Source organism: Pituophis catenifer, unplaced genomic scaffold (genome assembly GCF_029215685.1).
Source record: "Pituophis catenifer annectens isolate HBS135680 unplaced genomic scaffold, rPitCat1.0.hap2 SCAF_6, whole genome shotgun sequence".
In the NCBI taxonomy this organism is placed as follows: Eukaryota; Metazoa; Chordata; class Lepidosauria; order Squamata; family Colubridae; genus Pituophis; species Pituophis catenifer.
The window spans coordinates 63,932,952-63,950,144 of NW_027256886.1; the positions used below are offsets into that span (position 1 = coordinate 63,932,952).

At 38.2% G+C, this 17,193-nt stretch overlaps 1 protein-coding gene across 1 annotated transcript in view; it reads right to left on the bottom strand.

Annotated features, from left to right (window-relative positions):
• Positions 1-15,124, bottom strand: part of CFAP46 (cilia and flagella associated protein 46) — a 91,920-nt gene extending 76,796 nt beyond the window's left edge. Inside the window, exons 1-11 of the mRNA XM_070945866.1 lie at positions 15,076-15,124; positions 13,650-13,774; positions 13,426-13,557; positions 12,501-12,565; positions 11,760-11,924; positions 9,643-9,766; positions 6,820-6,914; positions 6,062-6,163; positions 2,546-2,645; positions 1,182-1,280; positions 653-843 (exon numbers count right to left, since the gene is read on the bottom strand). Coding sequence (XP_070801967.1) covers positions 653-843; positions 1,182-1,280; positions 2,546-2,645; positions 6,062-6,163; positions 6,820-6,914; positions 9,643-9,766; positions 11,760-11,924; positions 12,501-12,565; positions 13,426-13,557; positions 13,650-13,774; positions 15,076-15,124 — 1,247 coding nt within the window. The remainder of the gene's footprint in view (positions 1-652; positions 844-1,181; positions 1,281-2,545; positions 2,646-6,061; positions 6,164-6,819; positions 6,915-9,642; positions 9,767-11,759; positions 11,925-12,500; positions 12,566-13,425; positions 13,558-13,649; positions 13,775-15,075) is intronic.
• Between the last annotated feature and the right edge of the window lie 2,069 nt (positions 15,125-17,193).

The window sequence follows — 17,193 nt, forward strand, 5'->3', positions numbered from 1 at the left end:
CTGCCTCGAGTGCTCAGATGCAGAAAACCATGGAGAAAGGTATGGAGATATACAGGAGCCATTGAGGGAAAATAAATGACAATTCAGTCTTGGGAAAGGGATGGAGTTGAGGGAAAAAGTCTCAAAACAGCTCCACCTTGATTCTTGTGGTATAAAAGGGAGCAAAATTCACAATTCTGTTATTATGGCTTGTAATGTACCATTCCTATAATTTTTTTCAAAATTTCCTGACATCAAGCTGATAAAGAGCCTTGGTGGCGCAGCGGACTAAAGTGCTGTTAAAGTAGCACATATCTGCTAGCTGCCTGCAATTACAGCGAGTTCAAATCTCACCAGGCTCAAGGTTGACTCAGCCTTCCATCCTTCCAAGGTAGGTAAAATGAGGACCCGGATTGTGGGGGCAATAAGCTGACTTTGTATAAAAAAGAACACCGCTTGGGAGGGCCAAAAGCCCTACTAAGCAGGTATATATAAAAGTATGAAGGCTACTGCTTAACGTATTGTAAGCCGCCCTGAGTCTCCGGAGAAGGGTGGCATATAAATCGAACTAATAAATAAATAAAATAAATATCATATACTTCATTAAATCTATTAAGCTAACAGAAATTATACTATCTAAAACAAAATGGAAGGTACACCAAGACCAATTTACCTGTCAATCTTCTCTAGCACTTCAGCAATTGCTAACAGGGGTTTTCGTATATGATGTTGCAAATTGTGTTGCAACAGCGGTAAGCAGATATTCCACTGGGTAGTACATACTGCCTGAATAATATTAGGATCTCTCAGCCGAATTGCACGATTCAAAATTAAATCAAGTTTCTGTATAACTTCTAACTGAGCCTGTAGGAACAAAATTCAGTTTGCAATTATTATGGAAGCAATGCTTTAATGAACCTAATCTGAAAGCCCCCTCAGAATTGGGATAGCACACTGACCGATCTGTTAATACTATTCAATTTTTCCCCACTTTTATAGTTTGTGCCTTTTTATTGGTAGCCACATCTTGGAAGCACAATTTATGATCTGCACAAACAATGTATCCCTGAATTAAGAGATCATTCTCATGTTTTCTAATTTGATTCCTTTAATTTCAAGAGAGGCAGACATTGAAATTACAAATCTAAAGTGGAAAGTGTGTTTGCCCTTAAAGAATAGTATTAATTCAGGAATAAACATACCTCAACAACACTTTTAGCATAAGTTTCAATTTTAGGCCCAAGTGTTTGTACTTCGCAATCACATTCCAAGCAATCTAATTCAATTTCTCTTCCTGGATCCTATTAATATAAGCATAATTAAAGAACACAAATAATCAGGAACAATCTTTCTTGCTTTCAATTATTTCATTAAAATATTCAGATTTTCCCTTTGTAGAACATATAACATTGAGCTGTAATGTGTTTTGGTTGTGGTTTTGGAGTTCGATTTCTTGTTTTGGTTGGGGTTTTTATTTTTTTATTTTTTGGTATACCATGATACGTGAAATATTTATTTATTTGACTTATATGACTGCCCATCTGGTAAAACACAACGCTGGATGGCTCACAACAATAATAAAATCAAAACCAAGAAATCTCTGAATTGATTCATCAATCTATACCGTGATGGGTTTTTTTTCAACAAAGTATAATTACAATGTAGCGACTTAGGGTTATCTATGATGAGATATTCATAGGTCATCATCATCATACGAATTCTAGAAAATTACCTTTCTAGAAATTCCATGTAAGCCTATTAGAAGTTAATATCATTAGGCTTCTTCCAGCCAGCCACTCTTTCTCTGCCCTAGGAAAAAGCAAGGGCAAGCCACTTCTGAAAATGTTGCCCCTCAAAATGAATGTACTTATCCAGGGAAAACCTTCCAAATATTTCATTATTTGAAAATGTATCACTTTATTTATAATGTGACTATTACGAATATAATATTGGAGTGGTTCCAAAGCACCGGCACAAACCTAACAACGTTTTATTAGAGAATTCATATCCTTCAAAAGAGGACTGCACAGATGGTCTTATGAGGTCCCTTTTAAGCACTTGGGGGAAAATGGCAGCTTTAATTATTTTAAGGTTTATCAACAATATTCACTTGCAATTCACATGCACATTCCAAACCACTCTTTAAAAAGATTTGCATATCCCAATAAAATTTAAAAAATCTTATTCATCCAACTGAAAGTAACACACACAGCCAGACAAGCTGTAATATAACTTCCTATTATTATGGACATATATAATGTGATTTCTTTGTGTTTTCAATAATACATTCCTCTACATTTTATTTCTAATTATTGTTTTAAGAGAACAACTGTGCTTCAAGGGAACAATGTTTCTCCGGGTCTTTGATCATTGTTATCTTTTAACAAAGTAATTTTGGAAAGATTTTTTAAATTTGCTTATTTTGTTTATATGGCATCTTTCTGTCAAAAATACATTTATATACAAAATACAAAACAACAACAACAACAACAACCAAAAACCCAGCAATCTTTTGTGATGATGCTTTATGGCAATATAATTCAAGGTAGGGTTTCTAAACACTCACATGAATTTTATAAATCTTCAACTCTTTTAAACATACCACTGCAATATTTATACAATTTAATCTCAAGGAAAGTCGTGCCAGTTCCAGCAGCAAAGAAATTCTGCAAAAGTAAAAAACAAAAACCAAATCAGAATCAAAATAAGACTAGCAAGTAACAGCGACTTTTATATAGTAAAGACTAATAATTACCTTGATCACTAAAAAATGATTTCAACTGAGTTATGAACAGAAAAAATAGGAGAGTGGCTGCAAATTTAGTATCCCAATTGGTTTATTGTAAGATAGAAGTACAGGGGACAGTAATATAAATTAAATCTGATAGATTTAAAAAAAAAAATCAGTTAGAAAGTTGGAACAATCATCTATCTACCCGTCTAGTTCTCTTGCAACTAAGACAAGTGTCACAAAACTGAGAGAAAGGGGAAGAAAGGAATCTTATCTTCTTCTTCTCCCAATATTTTAGTTTTACATAAATACCGGTAGTTCCGTGTTTCACGCTGGCAACTATCATCTTGTTATAAGTAACTCCCTGCACAGAGAGAAGGATTAGCTGCCCTGATATGGGACATCACGGCGGGTGGAGGGGGGGGGAAATAAAGCCTTGTTCTTCCATCAGGCTTTCCCTAATATTTATGGCATGAAACAGCAATTGTATTTGTGAGTATTTTTCTCTATGGTGCTCATTATTTGAAAGAGGCAATCTCATTCAATCTTGAACGTACCTTATTTCAGAATGTTTGGAAGACTGGGTTAGGAAAGGAAGTAAATCAAAACCACAACAAGGAGTCGATTTATGCGATAAATATACAGAGAATTATCATTTATTCTGTGGGGAAGTCATTTGGCATCAGGGAGATAAATAGTTCACACTGAGAACAGAAGGCATTAAATTTACTTGGGTTCCCATATTTGTTAGGCAGGGAAGAGACTATTCAACACAGGATGGTCCTTCTGTGCAGCTGAACCAACAGTGGTGGCCAGGTCAGTCTGAGTCCTACTCGGAGAGGCTTTCCTGTAATAATTGATTCTGTCCCATGTGCTGGGCTACTTTGTCCATCATCTAAGGTTGCTGGTACATCTGGGTAGCCACTTAGTTTTGATATTGGATTGAAGCACTGGACAGTAATTTTGATAACCAGTGACAGTGCCAGACGGCCAGTAGGTACTGAGTGAATCCTTACTGTTTTTCACCCTCAGCAACTTTAAGACATGACATGTGTGCTTTTTCAAGAGGCAACTAGATTTTCTGATTTTGCTTTGAAGACATTTCACTTCTCATCCAAGAAGCTTTTTCAGCTCTGACTGGATGGTGGGAATGGAAGGGTTTATACTCCTTGCAGACAGCTGGTCATTTGCATTCTTTTAGGGAGTTGTTAAGGCCACCTGGAGGTTTATCTGTGTCATCAGGGTCACCTGAGTGGTGCAAATGGCTGTGGAGCCTTTTTGGAACTGCTGAAAGGACTGTGTTATAGACTGGAGATAGATCATGTCATATCCCTCCCCCTCTGTTGAGAAAGGGCTGTTCAATTTTGACGCAGATGTCCTCTTTGGCCCTTCTTTCAAACCAGCGGTTCTCTCTGTCCAAAATGTAGACTTTGCTGTCTTCAAAAGAGTGGCCTTTGTCTTTTAAATGCAGATGGATTGCTGAATCTAGTTCTGATGAGTTTGTTCTCCTATGTTGTGCCATGAATTTATGAAGTGGTTGTTTTGTTCCCTAATGTACAGAAGAAGTTTCTTGGATGAGAACCTAAACGTCTTCAAAAAAACCCCAGAAAGTCCAGTTGCTTCTTGAAAAAGCACCTTTGGGTCAACCATGACCTGGATGACTGAGAATCTCCATAGACATTTAAGACATGTGGAATTCAACTCCCAGAATTCTCCAGCCAGATGGGATTGTGGGGGAGGGAGTGTTGAAGTTCACACATTTTAAAGTTGAGGGTGAAAAACACTGACCTAGGTAATGACTCTTTTCCTGCAGTAGCTGAAGCAGGAACAGGCAATTAAATTGTCAGGCTCTTTATATCAAGACCTTTTGACTTTACATGCTTAAACTCATTTCCTGGGCTACAATCTTGACAGAAATCTCACAGACGTCTAGATAAGAGTCTGTATGGCAGAGATAAATGAGTCCTAATCAAACAGCTAATAGTCCACTGCCAGTGCTATAGGTGAAAGTATCTTACACCCACAGTTATTCAAATTGTAGTTCCCCCCACTTTCTCATGAACGAATGGATCTTTTGCACAGTTCTTGGTGTCCTTGAATTTGAAGGGTTATTTATCTATTTTTTAAAAATGCATGGCTGCCCATCTTAAACAACTCTGGGTGGTTCACAGTAAAACCAGGAAGTATAAAACAATCATAAAACAGTAAAACAAACAAAAACAAAAATCCTGCACTGGGAAGCAGAAACATTCAACCATACAAAAAAGCATAAATCTTGAATTCAAAAAAAATATATAAAACAGTTCTATGAACACTCATTCACCTCAAATAAACCCTTTAGAACACCAAAAACACATACCCAAAATGTACACATCCAAAACAATGTAAGTAATATATACTACAAACCTGCAAATACACATTTTACATTTAAATAGGCAAACAACAGAAGTCACCACTATACTACAGGTTCTCAAGAAGAAAAATAAAACAATTACTGTATTTTTTGGAGTATAAGATGCACCTTCCCCCCCCCCCAAAAGGGGGTGAAAATACAGAATGTAGCCCCGCCTACCCACTGGCCCCCACTTTTTGGCCTCTGCTTCCCAGCAGTTGCCTCCTTGCAGCAAACAGCAACAAAAAAACAGCTCCTTTCAGCTTCAGCACAGCCTAATTAGCACAAGTTGATTGGATCGGCCTCCCGACTCTCAGCTGATTTGCTCTCAGCTGTTTTGCGCAGGGCTCTGCTGCTTGCTGCAAGGAGATAAATTACTGCAGTTTTATTTTCCCCTTGTGCTACTCAAGCTATGCTGAAAACGAAAATGAAAGTAAAGCAGACTGTTTGCTGTTTGCTGCAATGAGGCAAAATTGCTCAGAGGCAGAGGTAGATTTCTTTTTCTTCTTTTCCTCACCAAAAAAGATAGGTGCGTTTTATAGTCCGGTGCGTCTTATACTCCGAAAAATATGGTACATCAACAAAATATTTCTACAAAAATCTGTCTCTTTCTCTCTCTCTCTCTCTCTCTCTCTCTGTGTAAATATGTATATATACACACACATACACATGAACTATCCTAAAAAGGCAGGTGGATGGGCCTATCACGTGCACAATGGCCAAATTGATCAAAGATGCATAAAGGCAAATATCTCTTCAATGGTAGTTTTTACACTCTGATGATTTGGCCAAATAATTCATTATTCACCAAACATTAAAATAAATACTGCTTTAAGATTATATCTGAACAAAGTAAATGTATCAATTTTATATTTTAGATCTGGATACAATGTAAATAATAAATACTATTTATTTTTTTTTAAGTTTCCAGAATGTTGTTAAATAAATATAAAACTCACCTTTCATTACGGTTTACTTGCTTTTTAGATCCTTTCAAAAGTTCAAATATGTTATTCAAATCTGTAGGAGCATCTTCTAAAATCTGATTTTTATCTAATTGCCTGAAAATATTTTATTAGTAGATGATTAATATTTTCAAATTTTCTATCTATCTCTATGCTTCTATCTCTATGCATCAATCTCCATCCATCCATCCATCCATCCATCCATCCATCCATCCATCCATGCATCCATCCATCTTAGGGACTTCTATGCCTAAATGAAATTCATCTTGTCAAATAATCAGGAGCGGATCTCCATAAATTCTTGCTCCCACAGGAAATGTGAGGGGTTTGGGTCGGAAGATAGGCCTCCTAAGTAACAGTCCCAAGACTGAAATATGCATATCACTCTGAAGATATATAATGACTTTGATTCTTAGTAAGGAAAGAAGGTGACCATTTTATTCTTATTTTTTTATTATTGAATTATGAATGAGTTATGTATATATGGAGTTTGCGTATGTTGAGATATGTCTGTACATTGCTCAGTCATTAGAGGATGGATTTTTTAAATAAAACATTAACAATTCAGCTTAGGATATATGAGGGGTAAAAAATAGGAGGAAAAAATGCTGCCTTGAGAACTTAAAACAGGATGTAATTCTAACAGAATAAATTCAATTTATGCATTTTCTTTTACTTATGATTTCCAAGATACCAGTCTACCTTTAAATATATAAATACCAAAGAATTACATAGTAAAAGCTGGTACTTACCCTTTGATTGTTTGAATTTTATATATGATATTCAAACTAAGACAGCTTTCAAGTTTATCTTCTATATCTGAAGCATCCACTAGTTTGTTACGCACCTATAAACAGTTACAATAACTATGTCATCACAGTTTATAGAAAACAGGAAAACAATAAGAATTTCCGACATTGAAATTTAAATGTGATTCCCTGGTATTTTCATTATAAGCTCTATATCTCAATTTTTAAAACCAGATTTGAATGTTCATTATAGATTCTTAAAGTAGAAAACAATTATATTTCAATCTAAACACAAAAAATCTTCTACAGGTAAAATGGTTCCTTGAGTGAAACTATGTAGGTCACCAAACAATATAAACATGCACCATCAAACTATCTGTAACACATTCTTTTCTTTTTCTTTTTTATCCATTTTTATTTTATTCAAAAACAGTTAAAATACAAAACACCAAAAGCTCCTCCTCAAGATGGCTGCTGAACAATAGGAACTTTTCATTTTTCTTGCCAACGATATGCCAATTTTACTGCCCAAGCTGATTCTTTGGCAGTGCTGCTCCCTGGATATGAATAGGAGCCCTTAGGAATGACCCAAGGCGGCTTTTGGACAGCTGTGGACCCACCTACGAAGTGGAATCTTGAAGATTCCAGTTCTCTTTGGGAGCGACCGGAAAGCCACTGGGCATTTATCTTTCTCTTGACAGTTTGTTTTCTCAAGCGTGCATGGATTTTAACTTCACCTTTTGAATCTTTTGTTACACTTTGCTTTTTATATTTAAAAGTTGACCAGTTGGCTGAATGCTAATTTATTTTAACCCCCTGCTGGACTCTGTTTTTTCTTTTTCCTTTTGATTTATGTTGTTATTTTGAATAATTTTTAACTTCTCTGTAAAGAACAAGATATGTCCTTGGATAGTGAAAGTGCTTTTACTTGATTTACATTTTATTGAACTACAAGGATTTTGTATTTTATCAATTGGCAAAAATTTTGTAGTTTATCTTTCTTAATCTTTCTTTTAATCTTGGATCGAAATGTACAGAAAATATCTTCCCTGCTTTTTGTCTTTTTACATCGGGAAAGGAGGCTGATACTCAAAAAATGACTGTTTGATGACATGCCAAGTTGAAAGCTTTTTTTAAAAAAAAAAGTTTGATGAAATTATAAAGGCTGTGGAAAACATTCAGAGGCAAGTGATTGTAAATAAATTAAACTCACAAAACGAATGTGATTTCAAAGCAGTAGATTCCTGGGAAATATGGACCCAGACTTAGAAATAACAGCACTGACTCTGTATACCACTCTGAAGTTCAAGCCTGCACTCTTATACAACAGCAGAAAACTATCTCAGTGGATAAGTGATAAATTGGTCATTTCTAAGTGGATTGAAGAAGATTGGGGAATGGATTTATCACATTTAACTGGGGAACAATCATATAGACTTTTTGGGGGAAGATTGGCTTTGTAGATAGGACTTATTGTATTTAATCAGGCAACAATTGATAACAGATTGTATTAAGTAATAAATGTGGATATTTAATCCAGGACCAATCAGTGTTAATTCATGGGACGATGTGGGATAATTAAGAAGCAGTGGTAAATTTTCTACAAGTTGATTACAATAACAATGTATTAAAAGAGGGTTTTGGAATTTTAATTCTATTTTTTATTATTATTGTTCTTCCTGTTAACTACTTTGTTATAAATGTAATATATAGATGACAGGTTAACAACTTGCAAATAGAATTAGTAGTTTAGTAGTTTAAAATTCTTTGGGCCGGTTTCACAAGGGGTGGGAAATTAATATTGTGGTAACATATTAATCAGCATTCAACCGGAGGGATAATATGAATATATGTATTAGTCTTTTTTAATGCACCTTTTTCTTTTTAAGGTCCTATTTGTTTTGTTTTTTTCTTTGTTTATTTGTTCCTCCCACCCAAAACATTTGGTATAACCAGTAGTGGGTTCCTCTTACCTTCACTACCGGTTTGGATGCGCAGTGTCCGTGATGATGTCTGGGCAGGTGGGCGGAGCCTCCTGCCGCCGCCACTACTGGTTCGCCTGAATTGGGGCGAACCGGTAGTAACCCACCACTGGGTAGAACACATTCTTTTCCATAATGAATCATCAATTTACTACCCATATTTTTCCCCATAAAATGTAGCATTATGCAAGGATGTAATTAGAATCTTAACCACTTTCAATTTCACTTTACCACAAAATGATTATGCAGTTTAGTGCAGGACAGGACCAAATTAACAGAATAACAGAGTTTGAAGGGACCTTGGAGATCTTCTAGTCCAACCTCCTGCTCAAACAGGAAACCGTATACTATTCAGAATTCACAATGGAATTCTGAAATACTATAAGTTCTATAACTCTATACCACTTATAGGTAACTGGATAACCTTAGGCTCCTCTTGCTCTTCATAGTGCTCAGGTTTTATATTTAGCATTATCTTCCATTGCTGAGGATGGAGTGGAACATGGCTTTGATGCTCCCAGTCAAACATTTAAATATCAGCCTATAGAATAACTGTGGGAAAAAAATGGAGCTTCTCCTTGAGCTCCTGAAGGAAAGACAGGCTATAAATCTAACAGTTTATCTTTTTCTTCTTATATTTTTATTTCATTTTTTGTTTCCTACTTCAATATATCCTTCTCATTTTTTTATTACATATAATAAACTACCCATTAGAAGTATATAAAGCAAGAGGCATTCATTACTCATTCAAGTGAAGCACCACTTTTCATACCTGCAACTTTTCTAGCATTCTGTTAGTAACAAGGGGAAAATTTAAGTTGTTTGTTACATTTTCAAAAATTACCATTATTGAAAATAAATCTTTATATCTACTTGGCGCATTTTCTTCAATGAATGTGGCTGCAGTGGATGAAAAGGTTGTGGCTTCTTCCACTCTGGAAGCATCCAGGAAACACTCAAGCAATTCTCTGCGATGAGAAAATGATTATATTAAATATCCTTTTGAAAAATATTGGTAAACAAACAACTTTTATGTGATTTATTAATTTTTTTTTACAAAAGCCCTTTGACAACTTGAACATTTTTTACTTTATAACCTTGATATAGTGAAAATGAAGATACTATTTTGAAATTATTGTAACTAATACTTCAGTTTCTGTACAAATAAAAATATTACCAAATAATCATGTCTTATTTGAAAACTATTTAAAGCCCATTATTTTACAAAAAGCATATGTGAAACTCATGCATGATTTTCTGCCTTATCTACTGGATGCAGAATCTTTAGCTTTTATTCCAGACTTTTTAAAATGCAACATTCAAGTAAAATATTTTATTTATTTGTTTCCATTTCTATACCGCCCTTCTCCAATAGGACTCAGGGCGGTGAACAGCCAAAGTAAAAAACAGAACATACAAAATTTAAAAGCAGTTTAAAATAATTAAATATTTTGGCCGTAAATTAAAACAACCCAATTTAAAATCAATTTAAAATTTAACTCAAGCCAGCCCAGCTAGTTGAAATAAATAGGTTTTCAGGGCCCGACGAAAAATCCGGAGTTCTGTTATTGTACGTATCTCTGGGGGGAGGTTGTTCCAGACGGTGGGCGCCGCCACAGAGAAGGCTCTCCCCTGGGGGTTGCCAGCCGACATTGTCTGGCGGACGGCACCCTGAGGAGGCCCACTCTGTGCGAGCGTACTGGCCGGTGGGAGGCTATTGGTGGCAGAAGGCGGTCTCGTAGATACCCCGGCCCTAAGCCATGGAGCGCTTTAAAGGTGGTCACCAACACCTTGAAGCGCACCCGGAAGACCACCGGGAGCCAGTGCAGCTCGCGCAGGAGAGGTGTCACATGGGAGCGCCTCGTCGCCCCCATAATCCCCGGCGCGGCCGCATTCTGGATCAGCTGGAGCCTCCGGGTGTACCCCAGGGGGAGTCCCATGTAGAGAGCGTTGCAGTAGTCCAGGCGGGAAGTGAGGAGTGCCTGAGTGACTGTGCGTAGGGAGTCCCGATCTAGAAAGGGGCGTAACTGGCGTATCAGGCGAACCTGATAAAAAGCCCCCCTGGCCATGGCCGTCAAATGATCTTCTAAAGACAGCTGTGCGTCCAGGAGGACGCCCAAGTTACGAGCCCTCTCCGTGGGGGCGAGTGATTCGCCCCCAATAGCCAGCGATGGCGTCAGCTGGCTATATCGGGACACCGGAAGCCACAGCCACTCGGTCTTGGAGGGGTTGAGTCGGAGCCTGTTTCTCCCCATCCAGGCCCGCACGGCCTCCAGGCACTGGGACATCACTTCAAGGGCATCGTTGGGGTGGCCTGGGGTGGAGATGTACAGCTGGGTGTCATCAGCGTACTGATGGAACTCCACCCCGAAGCCACGGATGATCTCACCCAGTGGCTTTACATAAATGTTGAACAGAAGGGGTGAGAGGACTGACCCTTGTGGCACCCCACAAGCAAGGTGCCTCGGGGTCGACCGCTGCCCCCGTCAACACAGATTGCGGTCGTAAGTCCATCATGGTCATATGAATTCTCACATAACAACTGTATTTGCTTAGCTATGGAGTTGCCAGTTCCAATTGTGGTCATTAAGTAAGGACTACCAGTATTTAGGAAGTAATTTGATGAAGTGGAGTAGTATGTATTTGAGATGCCAAGATCCTCAAAACAGATGCACAGTATATAGCAGTGATGGCTAACCTTTTCCGGACTGAGTGCCCAAAGCGCAAGCACGCCCGAACCCCCAAAATGCAATGTGTGCGTGGCCCCCGTGCATGCCCCCCGCCCCCTGCGTGTGCTCCCTGCCCCCCTGTGCGTGCACACCCGAGCATGCGTGCGTGCCCCCTGCACGCTCCCCACGCATGTGCATGTGGCCCATGCATGCATCCCGCCAGCCCTCCCATGTGTCATATTGATTTTACTGACATGAAATGATTCTTTCCCCAAATAGGAACTCATCTTACATCATAAGTTCTGCTGTCCAATCTTTGTCTTCCTCGTCTGGATGACTCAATGCAGACACAATCTGAGAGAGACTTGGTATAAGAAAGTTGCGGGACCCAGGCTTTAAAAATGGTCTTATATTTTTCCAATAAATAACTGATGCATTATATATCAAAAAATAGTATCTGGAATAAAAAAGATATTATTCATTATTCCCTAAGACTAGTTGGCTCCAAATGATAAGAAATGGATCTAGGATATTCCCAGCCAGTCAGTCAAACATACTTTTTCTGATGCTTTGTTTAAACTAAATTGTATATCAGTGATTGCATGGCCTCTGTAGATGCCATACTTTAAATAAATAAATAAAGCCTAGTTATCTAATATAAGCAGTAACGTATCATGGGAATGTGATTAAAAATCAGGCATTCATCTTGCCTAGGTATTCTAAACTATTCTAGTCATTGCTCCATGCCTTAGGATATAAAATAGATAACCGCATTAAGGCAAAGCACAATTAAGTGACTAGTAGCTATTAAAACCCCCCTCTCTCTTACTGATGATGCTACTTAGGGAGGTAATGAAACATCTGCAACAAAACAACCATACTCAGAGACCGCCAAGAAGCCAACAAAAGGACAATACTTTTCATGCTATGAAGGAAGTCTTTTTTATTTAGCCAAGCACAATTGTTTTTAGCACATTATCGAATGAAGTGAGGGAGATGATCTTTAAAAAGAAGGGAATGAAAAAGATCTTACCTTATATCACTTAATGCAAAATCAATTGTTTTCAGCAAGTTTATGTTGAATTTTTCAAATTGTTCCTAAAAGGAAAAGTATTTCACTTTGAAATAAAATAAAACCTCTATGATATATCGCTCTTCTAGTACCAACAAACCCCAAACTATTATTAATTCAAAATTCACAACTTCTACTTATTCCAAATATATGTATAATTCCTTTTCTGTTTATAATATGATGTATATGTGTATAATATGAGTTGGTAGGTAATAAACTATTTAATTAATTAAATGGGGGTCACGTATAGATTACAGCAGAATGTCCATTACATCTGAATACAATCTTTGGATGTCTCTCTTACTTTATATGTGTGTAAATAGTAAGTACAATTTTATACATGTGCCTGACAATGCGCAAAGCATCCGAAGTCTGCTAAGAGTTTATAATGAATGCTATTTAACAGACTTAAACTACCACAATCCCATTCAGAGTAGGGATTTGTGAAGTATTTGTAAGAGATACTTCGCAAAGTATGACAATCCAAGCACTAAAGCGAGTTTGTTCTTCCAGACTTTTGTGGCTCCTCCAAAGGCTGTCCACTGACATCTGTGTGTGTTGTCCATTCACACACATTTTGCTTTATGGCTTTGAGGTCACCCCTAACACACTTTAAAAAGGGTTCTTTTCAAATGCTTTGCATAGCCCAAATTTTCAATAATCTAATAATGCAGAACCATGGGCATAATGATCTCGAAAGAAGAGACTTTATATCAGGGCTGTCAAATTCGCGGCCTATGAGCCAGATGCATCACATGCTGGCCACGCCCACACCTGGTTTAGGAAAGGGGGGGAAGTCCCAATATGTCACGTGATGCTGCCGTGACGATGTGAGTCTGACAGCCCTGCTCTAGATTAACAATATCAAGATCAGTCTTATACTCACCAAACTGTCAGTAGATACAGGAGTATATAACTGGCTCTGGCACAAATATGCTCTACCCAAGAATTGGTTAACAGGAGCTTTTCCTTTAAAATACATTTGTAGACAGTCATGGCTTATTTCAGGAAGACCCATCTAAAAGTAAACACATTTCATTTTTTTAAAAGAAGATCTACACAATATTAAAAAATGGCACACTATCCCCAGGAAAATGAATGCACTGTTACCTGATATGCTTGTTCTGCACATAAGACATATAAGTCAAAAGAGAAACTCTCCAAGGAATCAAGGGCAGATTTTCCGTCATGTGCTGATTTGATCAACTGGTAAGTACTTTTCAAAGCATCAACATCTTTAAAAAAAATTAAATTAGATGAAAAGTATTTTTTTAGCATTTAGTTATATTGATAATGAAAATAATTTTGAGTAAGGGTAATTAGAAGTTTGAGGAATAAGCCTGAGAGATAGTTGTGCTTCGCCTTGATGTCATGCTTTTAGCCACAGAAGCCACATTATGGTTTTTATAAAAAAAACAACAGTGATGAGGTTTTTCTTCATCAATCTTCATTTCAAAGATTTCTTCTAGCAGCCTTCTAGGTAAGCCAGAGGCTACCCAAACGCCACACAAAACACAGTAACAAGAACATTTGGTCTTTAGCTGTTGCCAAGCAACTTTGAAGGGATACTTACTCGAAGCATCATCAAAAAAAAGTACTCTTTGAAGCTTTTGCATAGCCTTAATCCGTTTACTCAATTCAACTGATTTTCAAGATTTGTACCACACGTTGAAGCATAAACTAAAACTATCAGCTGCTGGACCTACAAACTACACTGAACTAAAATGTGGTTGGCAAGCAACTGATTCAATTGTGTCATGCAAACAGAGACATATAGCATTATGCTATAATGAATTTGTATGACCAATGCATAGACTGAAAATAATTACTGGAAACAAATCTAACCTTTTCTGTCAAGTAGAAAAAGGATTAAATGAGTTTACCAAGAATGTTGACAGTTGGAAACAATGCTTTGCATGCAAGAAAACTAAAAAATAGTTTGTTTATTCATTATGTAAATGGATACTCAGTTGTCTATGACAAGCGATCAGCATCTTAACTTGTCAAATATTATTCTTATCCTCCACCTCCCCATATATCATAAAGCCTTGGTAGTACAGGGGTTTAAGGCACCCTGTTATTAAGCTGGTTATTAAGACCAGCTGCCTGCAATTACTGCAGGGTTCGAATCTCGCCAAGGCTCAAGGTTGACTCAGCCTTCCATCCTTTCTAAGGTAGGTAAATTGAGGACCCAGTTGTGGGGGCAATAAGCTGACTTTGTATAAATATACAAAAGGATGAAGGCTATTGCTGAGCACATTGTAAGCTGCCCTGAGTCTTCGGAGAAGGGCGGCATATAAGTCAAATTAAAAAAAAAAAATATATGGTGCAAAACACTATTAACTTGGACTAAGCTTATATAAAGAAAGTCCACCTCAGCTAAGAATAAGTAAGTACCTGAATCTTACTTCTCTGGATCTTACTTCTCTGTAAACATGCTTTTGATTATAGGAAAACACCCATTTTTAAAAATGTCTGGAATGAAAACTTTAACAGTCTACACAATAAATACTAAAAAGAATTTAAAACCATTTACTTTGTTCTTTCTCAGCATCTGACAGCTGCTGCCTAATCAATATCTCCATGCCTTTTCAGGTATTTTTTCAGACTGTGTTCAGAATCTGCTGGAAGAAAAAACAATCCAGGATGAAAAGCAAAATAATATTTTAGGTTCTTTTATCCGGAAACTTTCAGCCATTTTGCAAGATTAGGATTCAATAGCTGCGCTAATTGTGAACTGACTGTATTTTTGATATAGTTCCAATACAAAAGAATACTGATGTGTGTAGCTCAGAGTTGAACTGTGGAGTTCTTGGTGCTCTCTGAGCTTCGTTTTTTTCTTGCAGATGTTTCATTACCCCAATTAAATAACATCCTCAGGGCAAGTGAGCGTGTCATTTTCTCCCTGCCTATATAGTCAGTGTTACACATTCACTTGCACTGAAGATGTTACTTAGTTGGGTAATGAAGCGTCTGCAAGAAAATTAAGCTCACAGAGCACCAACAATTCCACGGTTTAACTCTGAGTTATCTCCTTGGTATTTATTTGTTCCTTAATTAGGATATCATCTTCTGCTTAACTGTTTGCCTGATGTTAATATCTAATTACTGGGTACTGACTACTGGTGAGAAGGTGTTCTGGTCTTTTTGTTTCCTCCTTAGCTTTTTTATTATCTGCTTTGAATGCTGTGTAAAATCTGCTTTAGGTCTGCCAATTGTTGGCTGGTAACCATGTTAGCAGGATGAGAAATACGCCATCCAGTGGCAAATCTATAACAAATTTTTGCAACGTATGACTCACACCATCAAGCATTCAGGTTTGTTACTTGGAGCTTATTTGAGGAATAGGTAGAGGAGTGTGTGCGTGTGTGTGTGCGTGCGTGCGTGTGCAACTATCCCCATAGACCAGAGGTCTTCAGACTTGGCAGCTTTAAGACTTGTGGACTTCAACTCCCAGAATTCTCCAGCCAGCTATGCTATGCTGGCTGGAGCTATCCAGGTTGGAGAATTCTGGGAGTTGAAGTCCACAAGTCTTAAAGCTGCCCAGCCTGAAGACCTCTGCCATAGACATATAAAGACGTTACCTGCTGGGATTGCTCCCAAACGGCGCCGCCGCCTCAACTCTGCTGCCGCTCCCTCGGCGTCTTCTTCAGTCCTGCCTGCCCCCGACGGCCAGTCCAGCACCGTCTGCACTCGCTCCTGCGCCGCTATTAAGCGGACCTCCCTTTCTCCCTCCCTCCCCTTCGTTTCCGAGGCGCTCCGGGACCGGCTCTCCGCTACGCCAGGAGCAACTTCAAGCACCGCGCGCCGCCGCGTCCCTCGGTCTCTTAGCAACACATCGCTTGCTAAGCGATTCATTCGGTCTGCTCACTTCCCTACGGGATCCTTGAGAAGTCAGAATTCCTTCCCAAGCGAACGGTTCCCCCGCCCCCCCCCCGCCCCCCGAGACGTCAGGAACTGCAGAGATTTAGAGATTCTGCTTGTCGCTTTAAGCCGTTGCTTAAAATACCCGGGAAAGCTGAGAGTAAATAGAATTGAGGGGAAAAAAAATTAGAAGCAATTTTTTTGTGGGAGGGGGGATTTGAACTTGTTCCCTAGAATTTTAGTAGCAGTCCGATCTATTCGTGGCACACTGGAGGCCCTGTGAAAACGACTTAAGAAAGCTCTAAGCTAGTATTTCTCAACCTCGACAACTTTAAGTTGTGCGAACTTCAAATCCCAGAATTCCCCAGCCAGCCTGCTTTTGAGGTTCGGAAGCATTGCTGTAGTCCAGGCACAGGTGGAGAACAATGGCCCTTTTATGACTTGTGGACTTCGTCCCAGAATTCTATGGCTGGTTCAGGAATTCTGGGAGTTGAGGTCCACGAGTCATAATGGGGCCATCGTTCCCCACCACTGCTCTAGTCTAAGGAATCTATTCAGTGTCAATATTCTTCCTGAGAGAATGAGAGACAAATAAAAGATTTGCTAACAATTGTTAAACCATTTTTATATCGTTATTTTGCTAAGGGAAAGAGAATGGTATACAAGAATCTTACTCAATGCAAATGGACAGTATGTAGTCCAATGTTAGTATTACTGGATAGTGTAGTTTCCTACTAAAATATCTCTTACAATCTTTTGCATAATCTTACTTGGTCTAAAATTGAAGCAG